General features: G+C 55.8%; 1 protein-coding gene across 2 annotated transcripts; it reads left to right on the top strand.

Moving 5' to 3' along the window:
- The first annotated feature begins 5008 nt into the window (after positions 1 to 5008).
- Positions 5009 to 12984, top strand: GAS2L2 (growth arrest specific 2 like 2). Of its 2 annotated transcripts, XM_047705941.1 has the most exons (7): positions 5009 to 5079; positions 5508 to 5721; positions 7130 to 7371; positions 8258 to 8365; positions 9669 to 9765; positions 10343 to 10595; positions 11147 to 12984. In XM_047705941.1, exons 2-7 carry the CDS (start codon positions 5709 to 5711, stop codon positions 12687 to 12689), a joined length of 2256 nt encoding a protein of 751 aa, XP_047561897.1. In that variant the 5' UTR covers positions 5009 to 5079; positions 5508 to 5708; the 3' UTR covers positions 12690 to 12984. The 2 variants fall into 2 exon arrangements, with proteins under 2 accessions (XP_047561897.1, XP_047561896.1); XM_047705940.1 differs by having other exon boundaries at positions 5017 to 5721.
- Positions 12985 to 13473: the final 489 nt, after the last annotated feature.

Consider the following 13473-nt stretch of genomic DNA (forward strand, 5'->3'; position numbering starts at 1 on the left):
CTGGCTCCCCACTCCCCTTACTTCCAGCTCATTGCCTTAGCTCCGAGAAGCCAAGGAAATGCCTCTAAGTCCAGTAGGAAGCAGGGTCCAAGCAAGAGTTGGGTGTAGCTCCCAAATGTCGTGTATGTGTCTGTGAGAATTGGAGCAGGGGGAGGGAATAAAATCATGGGGCCTTGGAAACACAACTTATTTTCCAGGCCTTCTCAGAGGTGTGTGTTGTCAGAGACAGGAGTAGGCAGAGGGCTCAGAGGATGCAAACCCAGCTCTGGAGAGCCTCCGTCTGACGGGGAAAATGACTTGGTTTCCATCCAAGTCTGAGGGTGGAGGGGAGTGGGGTCTCCCAGTTTGGGGGAAGCTGGTGGGTGGGATATAGAACAAGGAGCATAGAACAGCTCTTGGGAATCTGCTAGTCACAGGGGGGCCAACCTGTCAAGAACTGGGAGGAGTCTGAACTTGACTCCTCTTGTATGCTAGCAAGTTTGCTTGCCGGGGCGTCCAGGGTGTGCCAAAAACATGAGGCTCCTGGATCAGAGACAAAGCATGGTACAGCAGCAGCCTGTTCCTGTCGGCACCGCCTGTCCCTTGTCCCCTGGGTGCCATGGGGTTGGGCCCGTGAATGCCTGCCCGTGGGGGGGTCTGCATCACCAGAGAAGCTCTGAGCGTAGCAACCCAAATCTTCTATAACGGGCAGCACACAAGTCTGCACTTTGCTCCAGAAAGAGAGGCCATCACTATCCTCCAAGATTGTTCACTCTGTTAAACATCCTTGAAAAGTCAGCGCCTCTATTTGTGAGACAAAGCAGAATTGTAAAAGGCCCATGGAGAATTGTCTCCCAGTAAACCCATTCTCCTTACGTTTACTAAAAGAACCACTGTGGCTCTGGATGGCAAAATTCTAAAGCTCACTCTGACTAATTTAAAGAGAAAGAATAGTGGAAGCTCACAGAATGGCCAGAAGTCTTGGCAATTGGACAGGAACTCTAGAGGGATTGTGAACACAGCCAAGATCCCACCACAGGAACGCCCCAATTGAGAAGCCACTGTGGGGGCCACCCCTGGCCCCTGGCACCAGGAACGACCTTCTTGAGTCACTACCTAAGATTTAATGTCCCTGGTGCCCCAGGCACCTCCAAACCACTGAGACTAGGTAGTGGCTTTTAGGGAACATCCCGCCAAGAACCACAAAAGGGGGTTCCTCTGGTCTGGTCATTCATTTCATCCGGCCTCTCCCACTTGGTTCTGCCCGGAAGCCCTTTATAATCCTTAGGGTGTCCATTCATTGTTGTTGGGTTGTTGTGTGGGGTTTTTTTTCCCATTCACTCTTCTCAGGGATATTTTGGGTTTTGTGGGACCTTCCTAAAAAGTTGGGTTGTTATAACAAACAAATACCAGCATAAAGCCACATGGGAAATTGATCACAGAGTCGTAATATGGTCTGCAGTGAAAGCAGAACAACAGGTAGTTGTTGTCACGACAACAACAGTTGTTGTCACGACCAAAACAGAAAGAAAGGTTCCTCAGGGCCAGGACTTCTCAGAAACCCTCCAGCAGGCTTCTCTTTGAGCCTCAAATGGCCAGAAATGAGGCATGCACCCCTCCTAAGCCATTTGAGAAAAGAAACAGAAGGGCCAAGATTGACCTGGCCTGGTTGTAATTAATACCTTTGGTCAAGTAGGCCTCAGGGAGTATAGTTATAAAATAATCTTTTTTTTTTTTTTTTGCCTCCTGTAGTCCCTTTAAACCTGCTCAAGGGGAAGACAGCTTCCTTCCCTTGTCCCTGGAAGACAAGTCAAATAGGTCTTATGAATTGTTCAGAGAACTGTTAGGCCACGGAAAAGTGGGCACTGTGGTCACCGAAAGCTGATATAATGTTACCTCTCCCCCCAGCTGGGGCCTACCATGACCGGTGGCCACAGTGTGATGGGGTGACAGGCGGAAGACATGGTCCTCCCTCCCTCTGGCTCTGCCTCTCCTTCCTTCTCAGCTGACCCACCACTGCTGTTTGCCTTTCCTGCCCTCATCCAGGCAGTCTCTTGGATCTAGGAGGATACACTGGGTTCTGGGGGTCACTCATCCTCCCTGCACCCCCAGGAATCCACTGGTCCACTGCCAGCTCCCCCTCTACTGAGGTCTTCCCCTCTATTGACCTCTCCCTTGGCGGAGTGGCACACAGGAAACACTCACCCATCCTCTGTTCCAGCTCTGAGGAGACTGCTTGCTGATTCCAGCGCAGCCCTCTCCTTGGTCTCCAGCATGGAGCAGCTAGCAGGCCCAGAGTTTGCATTTTCCGTCTCCCACACAGGAGTCAGACAAATTCATTGAGTCTCCCTAGTATGGGGGATGAGTTCTCTGACTGGTCCCACTGAAGCCCCTCTCTCTGCTTCTCCCCTTGTTAAGGCTCAGTCGGTTAAGCGTCTGCCTTTACCTCAGGTCATGATCTCAGGGTCTTGGGATGGAGCCTCCTGCCTGACTCCCTTCTCAGTGGGGAGCCTGCTTCTCCCTCTCCCTCTACCGCTCCTGCTGCTTGTGCTCACTCTCTCTCTCTCTCTCTCTGTCAAATAAGTAAAATATTAAATTAAAAAAAAAAAACCCACAGGGCACCTGGATGGCTAGTGGGTTAAAGCCTCTGCTTTCAGCTCAGGTCATGATCCCTGGGTCCTGGACTCGAGCCCTGCATCGGGCTCTCTGCTCAGTGGGGAGCCTGCTTCCTCCTCTCTCTCTCTCTGCCTGCCTCTCCGCCTGCTTGTGATCTCTGTCTGCCAAATAAATAAAATCTTAAAAAAAAAAAAAACAGTTATTCTTTTGCAATTCTGAAGGTCAGAAGTCTGAAATGAGTCTTACGGGACTAAAATCGAGGCGCTGGCAGGGCTGGTTCTTTCTGGAGACTCCATGGGAGAATCTGCTCCTTGCTTCTTCCAGCTTCCAGAGGCTGCAGAGTTGCCTGGCTTGCGACCCCCTTGATCTCTGCTTGACCGGCACATCTCTCCTACTTCTGCAGTCAGGCCACCCTCCGCCCCACACTTGTGATTACATTTCATGTCGGCCTTGACGATCTGGATTAGCTGCACAGTCCCTTTGGCCCTCTAAGGGGACATCCACAGTTTCTGGGCATGAGGACGCAGCTCTCTGTGGGGGTCATTCTGTGGCCTGCCCCCTCTGTGGGGGTCATTCTGTGGCCTGCCATTCTGTGGCCCACAGCACAGATGCAATTCTCTGCAAACCGTCTCCCACTCTGCAACAGCCTAACTCTTGACAGAGTCTAGTGGGAGAGAAATCTGAGCATCAAGTGGCCGCTTTTGGATAATGCCTCAATTAAGAGTGCATACAGTCTTACTCCTTTTTGGGTTTGCTGCCTCTACTGTGTCTTGGAGCCTCAGCAGAAACTTCAATCTTAGCTCTGCCACGACTGACTTGAACCTATCAGGGTTCCTCTTCTGGGGCTGGGGCCCACCTTCCCGCATTTCAAGGAAGCTCCAGCTACTACCTGAACATAATAGGATTTTATTAGCACACATGAAAAAACAACTAGCCCTCCTGTACAGGGATAACCAGCCTCTAGGAAGGTTCCCCATGGCCCCTACTCCTGGAATTTGTGTTCCAATACAGTGCCCTCCCATGTAAGGCCGACCTGGGTGACCGATGGGATATCGTGGAAATGACAGCATGACTTTCCAGGCTGGGCAGTGAAGACACTGGCTTCTGTCTTGCTCTCTCCCCCTGGGAAAGACCAGCTGTCACTTCGCCAGGACACCCAATGGACACTATGGAGAGGTCTGTAGCGGGAGATAGAGAGGCTTCCTGCCCACCTCAGTTTTCTTGTTCCCTCATCCACGAAATGGACACAATAATCACGGTCCTGATGCCTTTTGAAAATAATTGAAAGGAAAGGATCTCCAAAAGTTAAAGAAAAGTGCTGCCTGATCGGGGCGTCCATGTCCCCTCTGCTTCATACCCTAGCTCCTGTCTGGAGGTTTCACACTGGCTGTTCCCTCTGCCCGCACACCTCCCCCCCATACCTGCAGGGCCTGCTTCCTCATTACCCTCATGCCTCTGTTCAAATATCACCACGTCAGTGAGGCTTTCCCTTGACAAGCTCACATAAAATGCCACACACTGTCCCATCTCCCTTAGTGCTTTCCTTTTCTCCCTGGTATTTATCGCCATCTGACTTATTGTGGATTTACGTGTTTGTCACCTGTCACCCGTCCCCCCCTCCAACATGTATGGAGCCTCCATATTGCTCTTTCTTCAGGCCTGTAATAGTGCCTGGCACATAGGAGGAATTTACTGACGGAGAGCTTTGCTGTGGCCAGGGTGAGGTGCTGCGGTTTTAACAGCCCACAGCCGGCTCTAGAGGAATCCTGCGGTTAGAGTGGGGGATGGAGCAGGTTCTCAGAGAAAGCAGGGATCACGGGGCATCAGCAGGGCTGCTGGGAGAATCAGCGAGGGCTGGGACCCACCCCGCCCCGAGTGGGCGCGTGTCCTGAAACTTTCCACCTACATCATTCCTTTACTCCTCAGAGCACTGCAGAGGTAGACACTATTCCCCTTGTACAGCTGAGGAAACTGAGGCACGGAGGGGCGAGGTGGCATATGAAGGTCACAGAGGGATACAGGGAAGGGGCCAGGCGTGAAGTCATGTCTTCAGACTGTGCCGCGTCTCCTTCAGCCCCACCTTACAGTGCTCGCTAAACACCAAGGGGCTCAGCAACCCCGGCCCTGCTTTCCTCCCCCACTCCCTTGCCCCCCAAAGCTTCATCCTTCAACCCAGGGAGAGAAACTAGCCCCAGCTTCTCCTCCCTGCTCCGAGGGTCAGGGCAGGCTGCACGGGGCAGTCCTTGGCTGGCTGCCTCGAGGGTTAAGGAAGAGTGTTTGTAGCAGCGCTGTCTCCAAGGAGAGGAAGGGTAAGCAGAGTGGGGAGGCTGACAGCAGGGCTCCGGGGCTCCGCTGCTGCTGCTGCTGCTGCTGCTGCTGCTGCTGCTGCCACCGCCGGCCACTGGGGGGTGGGAGGCAGCCTGCTGGACCAGTCTAGTCCTGGGGGGGAGAGAGCAGTGTCCTCACCTCCATCTGTCCTGGGAGGTGACGAATTCTGGGCGAACTGGGCAGCCCGAGAGTGAGGTCACTGCAGGGCCACCAAGTAGGGAAAGTTCCCGCAGGCATTGAGGAATGTGGGGGGGCAGGGGCCGGGCCAAGGCTGGCGGCAAGTAGCAGAGCCGGAAGTCCTGGGCTCACGGAGGGTAGAAGGGGCACCCCTGAGTCAGGGAGAACCAGCCAAGGCCCAGCAGGTAGCAGGAGTGAAGACAGGTATCCATCTCCTCCCTGCTGAGGGTCCAACCATGCCCCAGCCTGGGGGACGCAGGAAGAGGCCTGGAACCCTGGGGCCACCAGTGCGTAGCATCCGGCCCTTTAAGTCCAGCGAGCAGTACCTGGAAGCCATGATGGAGGACTTGGCTGAGTGGCTTCGGGATCTCTACGGGCTGGACATAGATGCCTCCAACTTCCTGCAGGTCCTGGAGACAGGCTTGGTGCTGTGCCGGCATGCCAACGCCATCACTGAGGCTGCCCTGGCCTTCCTGGCTGAGGCACCTACCCAAGCCCAAAGGATTCCCCTGCCTCGGGCTGGGGTTTCCTGTAATGAGGCCGCCCAGCCAGGTACCTTCCAGGCCCGGGACAACGTCTCAAACTTCATCCAGTGGTGTCGAAAGGAGATGGGCATCCAAGGTAAACCATCCTGCCTCCCCCTCCCCACGCCCCTATCCTGCCAGAACCCACCTCCTCTCTAAGTCTTCAGCACCAGAAATCAGGAGCCAGGTCCTCTTTCCTCATTGACTTTGAGCCAATAAATAAATGTGTTGATTGAATGATACCCTCATTCAACAAACATACGCTTAGTCCCTATATCCTTTGTGCTGGGCACAAAGGACCAAGAGGACTGAGACTCAGGGTCCAAAGAGTTCATGCTAGGAAGAGAGACAGATGAACAGATTCACAAATTACAGCCCAGTGTGCTAAAAGCCCCAAACAGAAGTCTATGTGTTGAGGAGCCAGGGGAGAAAACAGGTGGGTAGTGGAGGCCAAGAAAGGCCACTCAGAGGAGGAAGATTTAAGCTGAGTTTTGGGGAACAAATAGAAGTTTGTGGGAAAGGGAATTCTAGGCAGGGGACAGCAGGGGCAAAGGCACAAAGAAGGTGCTGTGTTTGGATGACTGGGAGAAGCCAGGGTGGGTGAGGGCACAGGGCTAGGGTGGGCTGGCGGGAGGACAGGGAGGCAACCAGACATTAGGGTGGGGCCAGCTGTGCTGAAGCTTGTGAGGCACAGGTGAGGGACAGGACAGGGTCCCTCATCTCCTAGGCCTAGTGGGATGAAGCTGGTTGCTGTGCCATCCTCCAGGCCAAAAGGAGTGTGAGGTGAGGCAGAGGGAAGAATCAGGCCCAGCTCCTGGCTGCTGGCAAGGCAGTGCAGAGCAGGACCGCAGGCTGAGAAAAGCCAGTGTCTGACGGAGCACCTCCCATGTAGCCAGATCCTGGCTGCAGACACCTAACGACTGTCTTCACAGCAACCCCCTGAAATAGTCTACATCCCACTTTACAGAGGAGGAGACTGAGGCTCCGGTACTAGCCCAAGGACACACAGCTGCTGGGTGGGAGAATTAGGACTCCAATTCGGGCAGTCAGGCTCAACCTCGTGTTATATGTGGGCTGAGGGCTGCGTTCCAGATGTTTGCTGGATATTAGAGATGAGCCTTGAGGGTGGGAGGCAGAACAAACTGCTTCTTACTCCTAGACCCCTATTGCCAAACGGAGTAGAGAGAAGGGCAAGGTGGGGCTAGTCCACAGTGGGGCTCCGGGCTTCTCTGCTTGGCTGTGTCACCTCTTCTCACCCCAGCCTGTCCTGTTAGGGGGGCCAACTACTCTGCCCTGAGTGACTGAACAGTTCTGCTCAGACCCCTCCTAGGGGCCGGCCTGACTCCCAGACCCGGCGATCGGAGCCCCCACCCCCACCTACCCCTCCGTGGTGCCTCCAGCCCGCGCCTGGGACCGCCCCAGGGCTCTACCAGCTACTCTGCTGGGCGGAGGTCAGCAGGGGGCTCAGGCTGCCTGCTCCCCCCCCCCTCCACCCCGCTCGCCAGAGGTGGTGATGTTCGAGACCGAGGACCTGGTGCTACGCAAGAACGTGAAGAACGTGGTGCTGTGCTTGCTGGAGCTGGGCCGCCGAGCCTGGCGCTTCGGCGTGGCGGCGCCCACCCTGGTACGGCTGGAGGAGGAGATCGACGAGGAGCTGCGGCAGGAGCTGGCCCTGCCCCCGCCGGACCCGCCGCCGCCCGAGCCCCCCGCGCGGCGGCCCTGCCACTTCCGCCACCTGGACCAGCTGGTGAGGGGCTCCGGACACGCCCTCCAGGCCCCGCCCCGCCCGCCGGCCCCGCCCCCTCCCCGCCGCGCGCGCGGGTCGGAACCGCCTACTTTTCGAGCCCCAGCGCCCCCCGCCCCACCGCGAATGAATTCTCGGTGCGGCTTTGATTCAGCCGTGTTCCACTCGGGGCCTCGATCCCCATCACATATCGCCCCAGCTAAGCTGCCTGTTACGTTTTCATCAAAATCCCGCGCTCTGGATCTCTCTCACCGAGGCCCCGCCACACGGCTATTGAGAACACAGCCTCTGGCACCGTCTCCGACGCCTCGGTTCAAGTCTTAGTTCCCACTGTTCCGCGGCTGTGTGACTTGGGGCAAATTATTTAACCTCTCTGTGCCTCGGTTCCCTTATCGGTAGCGTGGAGGTGTAATTAGTCCCCCCTTTCTATGGCCGCTGAATATTAAATGAGCCAGCGTATAGGAAGTAAGTACTTGGAACAGTGTCTGGCACCGAGGGGGCACTGCATAGGAGGAGGTTACCGGGATTAACCCGTCTCTACTACCCAGGAGTCGAGCTCAGGGAGGTTCCTTAACTTGCCCAAGGCCTGTGGTGCGGTGGAGGCAGGACTCCGGCCGAAGCCTGTCAGATTTCAAGGTCCACCTTCTTAATCATTTCTCCACTGACCCACAAGGGCACTTGGACTATAGGCACTCCAGGTCTCTTTCTCAGTGGACATTAAAAGTCTTCTGCACTCGCTTCTCAGCCCCCAGCCCTGACCTCGGCAGAAACTTGGAGGCTGCCTCTGGGGACAGGCAGGATCCCTCTCATTGGGCTTGACCCAAGGTAGGGGGTAGGGAGCTTGGGCACCTGTGCAGAGGGGAGACTGAGCCCTTATCACTGCCCACAGGTTCAGAGCCTTGTGAGCCGCTGCACGTGCCCAGTTCAGTTCTCCATGGTCAAAGTGTCTGAGGGGAAGTACCGTGTGGGGGACTCTAACACCCTCATCTTCATCCGGGTAAGTGTCGGGACTGGAGTTGGGGTGTCCCCTGGATCAGAAGAATAGGGATGCCTTTCATGGGACTTTGCCCAGGACTGAGGACAAGGACAGGAAGTCACCATTCACCCCAACCTATCAGGCCTTGGGGCTTTCTTTCTCTCCCTTGTGGAATTCCGGAAGATCGTTGGTGAAGTTGGTGATCCTGCCCCTTCCTCCCATTAGGGCAGCCAGAACCCTGCCCCCCATCTTCTCCACCTTAGCCCAGTGCAGACGGGTGTCCAGGTAGCAATGGAGCATGACAGATATTCCTGAATGTCCTTTGCCTCCACTCCCTCCACATGCTTGGTCAGAGCAAGGGGCATGAGAACCCCAAGTTTGTGTTCAGTGCACAGCCCAGCCACACAGGCCCCATTGTCCATAGCTCACATGCCTGGCTTGGTATATCCTGCAGAGTGAGCAGCAGTCCAGATGTGAGATGTGCCCCTTGCTGCCCATCCCCTCATAACCGGTCACACCTCACCAGAAACAGATTGTACCTAGAGGCTTGGCCAAGTCCTCTCCTTGATCGCAGGCCATTACTGGAGACAGAGCCAGCTTCCTGGGTCCTCACCCAGACCCTGAACCAAGAGCTCTCTGAAGTAGGTCGGGACAAGGAATTTCAGCTGAGGAAATGGAAACCTGGAGAGACTGTGACCTGTCCCAGGGTCCCAGAATGGGGTGGATGGCACTCCCAGGATTCTTTGACACACTCATTACAGAGCAAAGCAGGACCACTTTTTTAGAGACGGGGGTGGGGTGGGTGGGCAGGGCATAGAGGGAGAGAGAGTGTCCCAGGCAAACTCCGCATTCAGCACAGAGCCCGATGTAGGGCTTGATCTTACAACCCTGAGAGAGACTTGATAGATAGACTTAAGCCAAAATCAAGAGTCAGACATTTAACCAACTGAGCCACCCAGGTGCCCCTGGGCCACATTTCTGATACAGGCATGTGCAGGTGAAAATCTCTTTCCAGTGAAGGGAGAGAAGAGAGTGCTCCGGGGCCAGGGTACACAGTGCTTGTGAGATCCCTCGTCTAGCTGTGGGGCAACTCTGTTTGTCAGGCTGGCTGCCATCCTTGACAACATGTGTTATCCGATGCTAGTTGTGGAGGAGAGGCAGGCTGCAAAATACACAACGCCCCCCCCCAACAATACACCTGTGCAAGGAGAACCTTCGTGATCGTGTGTTCATGGATAAGAGTGCCTCCTGGAAAACAGTAGGCTGCTCCTGGAAGAGGAGACGCCCTCCATCCTGCCCCCAACCTCATTCTTGTCCCCTACAGGTCCTCCGGAACCACGTAATGGTGCGTGTGGGGGGCGGCTGGGACACCCTCAGCCATTATCTGGACAAACATGACCCCTGCCGGTGCACATCCCTCTGTGAGTCCCCTGAGAGTCCGTCCCTTCCCTGTGGCTCTGGGTCGGGAGGCCAGAAGCCGAGGTAGGAAGTAGGTCTGATCTCCAGGGGCAAAAAGTATGTGGGGATGGAGAAAGGAAGATACTATAGAAGGTACTGGTGTTTTTTTTGTTTTTGTTTTTGTTTTTGTTTTTGTTTTTGTTTTTGTTTTTTTTTAAGGTACTGGTATGACGAGGGAGGCAGCCCTAGTGCAATACCAGTCATAGCCACAAGATGACGCCAAACACACAAATCAGCTTTTGGTCAGGAGCCTCTTGGCAGGGCTGAGGTCTGGCTTTGTTGTGCACGGTGGTGGCACCAAGTATGACTTGGAGGGTTATTTAGTCCTCCCGTAACCTCCATTAGCACCCTGAACTGGGCCCCCTGACCAGATTTCGTCCCCTGAACTCTTATAAGGAAGTTCTGGCACTGCCACTGTAGGTCCTATTGTCTCTAATGTGGGTTCGGGGCATGGGGCAGCTAGGGCAGAACAGTGGGCCTTATCAGCAGGAACTTAACCCATTCCTCCTCTCTTCTCTCTTGGGGGGACTGTGTGGGTAGCACACAAGACGGGCAGTTTCCAGAAGCCCCCCGTCCCACCGGTGCAGCATGAGGTGAGGGTGCAGGATGGGCCCTCGCAACCCCAACCTACGATGACAATCAGCCGTTCCCAGAGCCCGCTGCCCCCCGTGGACTGGAAGACATATACCTCTTCAGGCCGGAAGCTGAGGCCCCCAGCCTCCTCCTCCCCTAGAGCCCACAGTAAACGGGGAGCAGAGGCGGGAATTCCCAAAGAGACAACACCATTCCTGAGGTATAAGGGAGAGGGGCAGAGCAGGGTCTCTTTCTTCTTTGGAGTTCACATTCTCAGAGGGCCCCCCGACATGATAAAGGAAGCAGGTCTCCTGGCGGTGCCCCTACCCCAGGTGTTCAGAACCAAAAAGGCACCCATTCAGTACCATTGGGATCATCTAGCTTTTTTGTACACCCTCCCATTACATAGATGAAGAAGCTGAGGCCCATAAAGGCCCATAGAGATTTCCCAAGGACCTTCTAAAATTTCACAGTAGAACACACACTCAGACGCCCCCTCCCCCAAGGTTGGGGAGTTGTAGTTGTGGGACCTGAAATAACCCAGGGTCCAAACCAGGCTTCTATTTGCTACACAGGGGAATGAGGGAGAATAAACTTGAACAGTATCTGTCATAAGGAAGATTCGGGCAGACACAGAGGGACAGAGAGCATCTGTTTCATTCAACATGAAGTCTGGCCCCCTTGGTGTTCTGGCTGGGGAAATGTCATCCCTTCCTGGAGCCAGGGGACTGGATGAGATGGTCCTGCTGGCCTTATGATTCTCCCTTTCAGGCTCCAGGATCAGTCACCCACCCTGTCTTGGAGGCAGCTGCCAGTTGGGGATAGCCCACCCAGCCTCCACTCCTCATCCTCCCGTAGGGGTCGAGACCCACAGTGGAGCTCCTCAGGGAAGAGAGAGGAGAGATACTCCTCTGAACATCCCAGAGGAACGACTCCCACATCTTGCTTTCGTGAGGAGACAGACAGCCAGGGAACTCTCTCCAGGGCCTCCGCCTCCCAAAGATTCCAAGCCCCTGAAGCCACCACCAAAAGGACACCAGCAAGAGGACTGTCTCCGCTTCCTCATTCCTCCAGCCCAGCCAAGCCCATGGGCCTCAGGCCACCACCCAGGGGCGAGGCTGAGGGTGCTTCCTCCCAGCTCAGGGAGCCACCAGCTGTCCATTCTCTGTCCCCTGTTAAAGGGCCCACCAAGCTCCCTATCCGGCTGCCCCCTGCCCGCCCCCTCACCCCAGGAACCAGCTTTCCAGGTATTGCCGGTGGAGGTCCCATGACAGAATTGGAGAGTGACCCCATCCCAAGGGCTGTCCCTGGGGACCTGGCTGGATGCAGACATGGGGATTTCTCTGTGGATGCGAGACAAGGGGACCAGAAGACGGACAGCCAGGTGACAGCAAAAGCTGGGGAGCCCTGGAGCCTGGGCCCACAGGAGTGGGAGGAGCGATACCCTCCCCTTCCCAAGGGGGCAACCAAGTATCAAGCTATCTACCATAGTCTCGAGGAGGAGCTTTTGGCCAACATGACGCTGCTAGAGGTGGGGGGTGCCTGCCCCCAGGGCACAGGGTCTGGAGTCATCCCTCGAAGTGGAGTCTACGTCCCCAGCCTAGGTGGGCGGTGGCCTGAGCCTGGGGCTCCTTATGACAAAGTCATCCAAGAACTGGCTCAGGGCCCCCCACCCCTCATTAAAGTGGACCTGGGATCCTGGAAGGCAGCCTCTACAGGCTCCCCTAAGCTAGCTATTACCAAAGGCCCAGGAGGCCCCAAAGGGAAACTGGGAGCCAGAGAGAGTGGGCCAAAGGTAAAGGCAAGCCTGAGTGCCAAGGGCACCAGGATAAAGAAGGGACCAGCTCCGGGAAGGCAGGACTGCTCAGGCCCCACTGTGTCGGCCAGCCTGGAAGCCCCCACACCTTCACCCTCAGACCCCAATTCTGACAAAACCCAGGCATGTCCAGCCAAGATTAAGAGAACACTCCGAAAGCCCCAGAGAGTCCCATCCATCTACAAGCTAAAGCTGAGGCCCAGAATCCGGCCGCGGAAGGACCACAGGCCTGGGAAGCAGCCTTCACGCATCCCCAGGCCACTGGCTTACCTCCACGTGGGTTCAGCCAGGGCACTCCCCAGGGACAGACTGGGGAGAGCAGCACTGGGCACCAAGGGAGTGGGGGTGGATGGAGCCTCAGCAGGGGAGGAGGAGGAAGGAAAGAAGAAAGGAGAACCAGCTGCCTCACTGAAGAGCAACCCCCAGCCTTCGGAGGGCAGGGGTCTCCAGCAGCTTGATCAAGCCCCACTCCCACCTGAGGAGGAGTCCTGGGTCTGAGGTGGAGCCTTCCCAGCCCTGAGCCTGTGAGTCTGGGGGAGAAGGAAGTGAAAAGGATGCCAGCTATCCACTGGACTCCCAGCTGCAGGAACAGAGAGCAAGGTCCCTCACCTCCATCCAGGGCCTTGGCAAGGGAGAGGGTATGGATGGGGTCAGAAGACAAATACTGGTTCAATCTCCCACTCCAACTCCAGGACACCGAGGCCACCCTTGGTCTTCTTGCCTTCTCCCAGAACAGCTCTCCAAACTCCCAGCCTCTGGCCACGACCACCGTTTCCATAACTCTTGTAAGTTATTAAACACTTATGGGACTATTCCTGAGTCCCAAGCTTCTTGAGTCCGTCACTCGAGGACTGTGGTGGTGCAGAAGGCACAGTTTCAAGCATTTCCCCAGGTGCAGGAAGGTATAGCTTCAAGCGTTACCCACTGGAGTGGAAGGGGATGAGGGACAGGGAGTGGGGCGGGGGCAGGGGGAGTGACAGAGGTCTCCTCTCCCAAGGCTCAGCCAGCCTTGCCAGATGGCCCTTCTCTCCGAGAAGCCACTCATGTGTCAGCACCAAGGACAGGGACACACAGACCTGCAGAACTTCAAAGCTTTGCTCTGGGTTTTGGAAACGGAGATCATTCAAGTTAAGAGGGACGAGGGACGGTGGAGAGTTCTTATCACATCTACAGCCACGAAGGGGCTGCAGAGGCTCAGCCCTAACTGGGAACAAAGACACAGCAGCAGGAGCTGGGACTGAGCCCAGTTATGAAAGTATTCCTGAGAGTGTTGGGGGGAGAC

Source organism: Lutra lutra, chromosome 16 (assembly GCF_902655055.1).
Source record: "Lutra lutra chromosome 16, mLutLut1.2, whole genome shotgun sequence".
NCBI lineage: Eukaryota > Metazoa > Chordata > Mammalia > Carnivora > Mustelidae > Lutra > Lutra lutra.

Coding starts and splice junctions, on each gene's coding strand:
- GAS2L2 (XM_047705940.1), top strand. CDS start 5,337: ATGCCCCAGCCTGGGGGACGCAGGAAGAGGCCTGGAACCCTGGGGCCA. Junction 7,372..8,257: donor TCCGCCACCTGGACCAGCTG/GTGAGGGGCTCC, acceptor CACTGCCCACAG/GTTCAGAGCCTTGTGAGCCG. Junction 9,766..10,342: donor CTGCCGGTGCACATCCCTCT/GTGAGTCCCCTG, acceptor CTGTGTGGGTAG/CACACAAGACGGGCAGTTTC.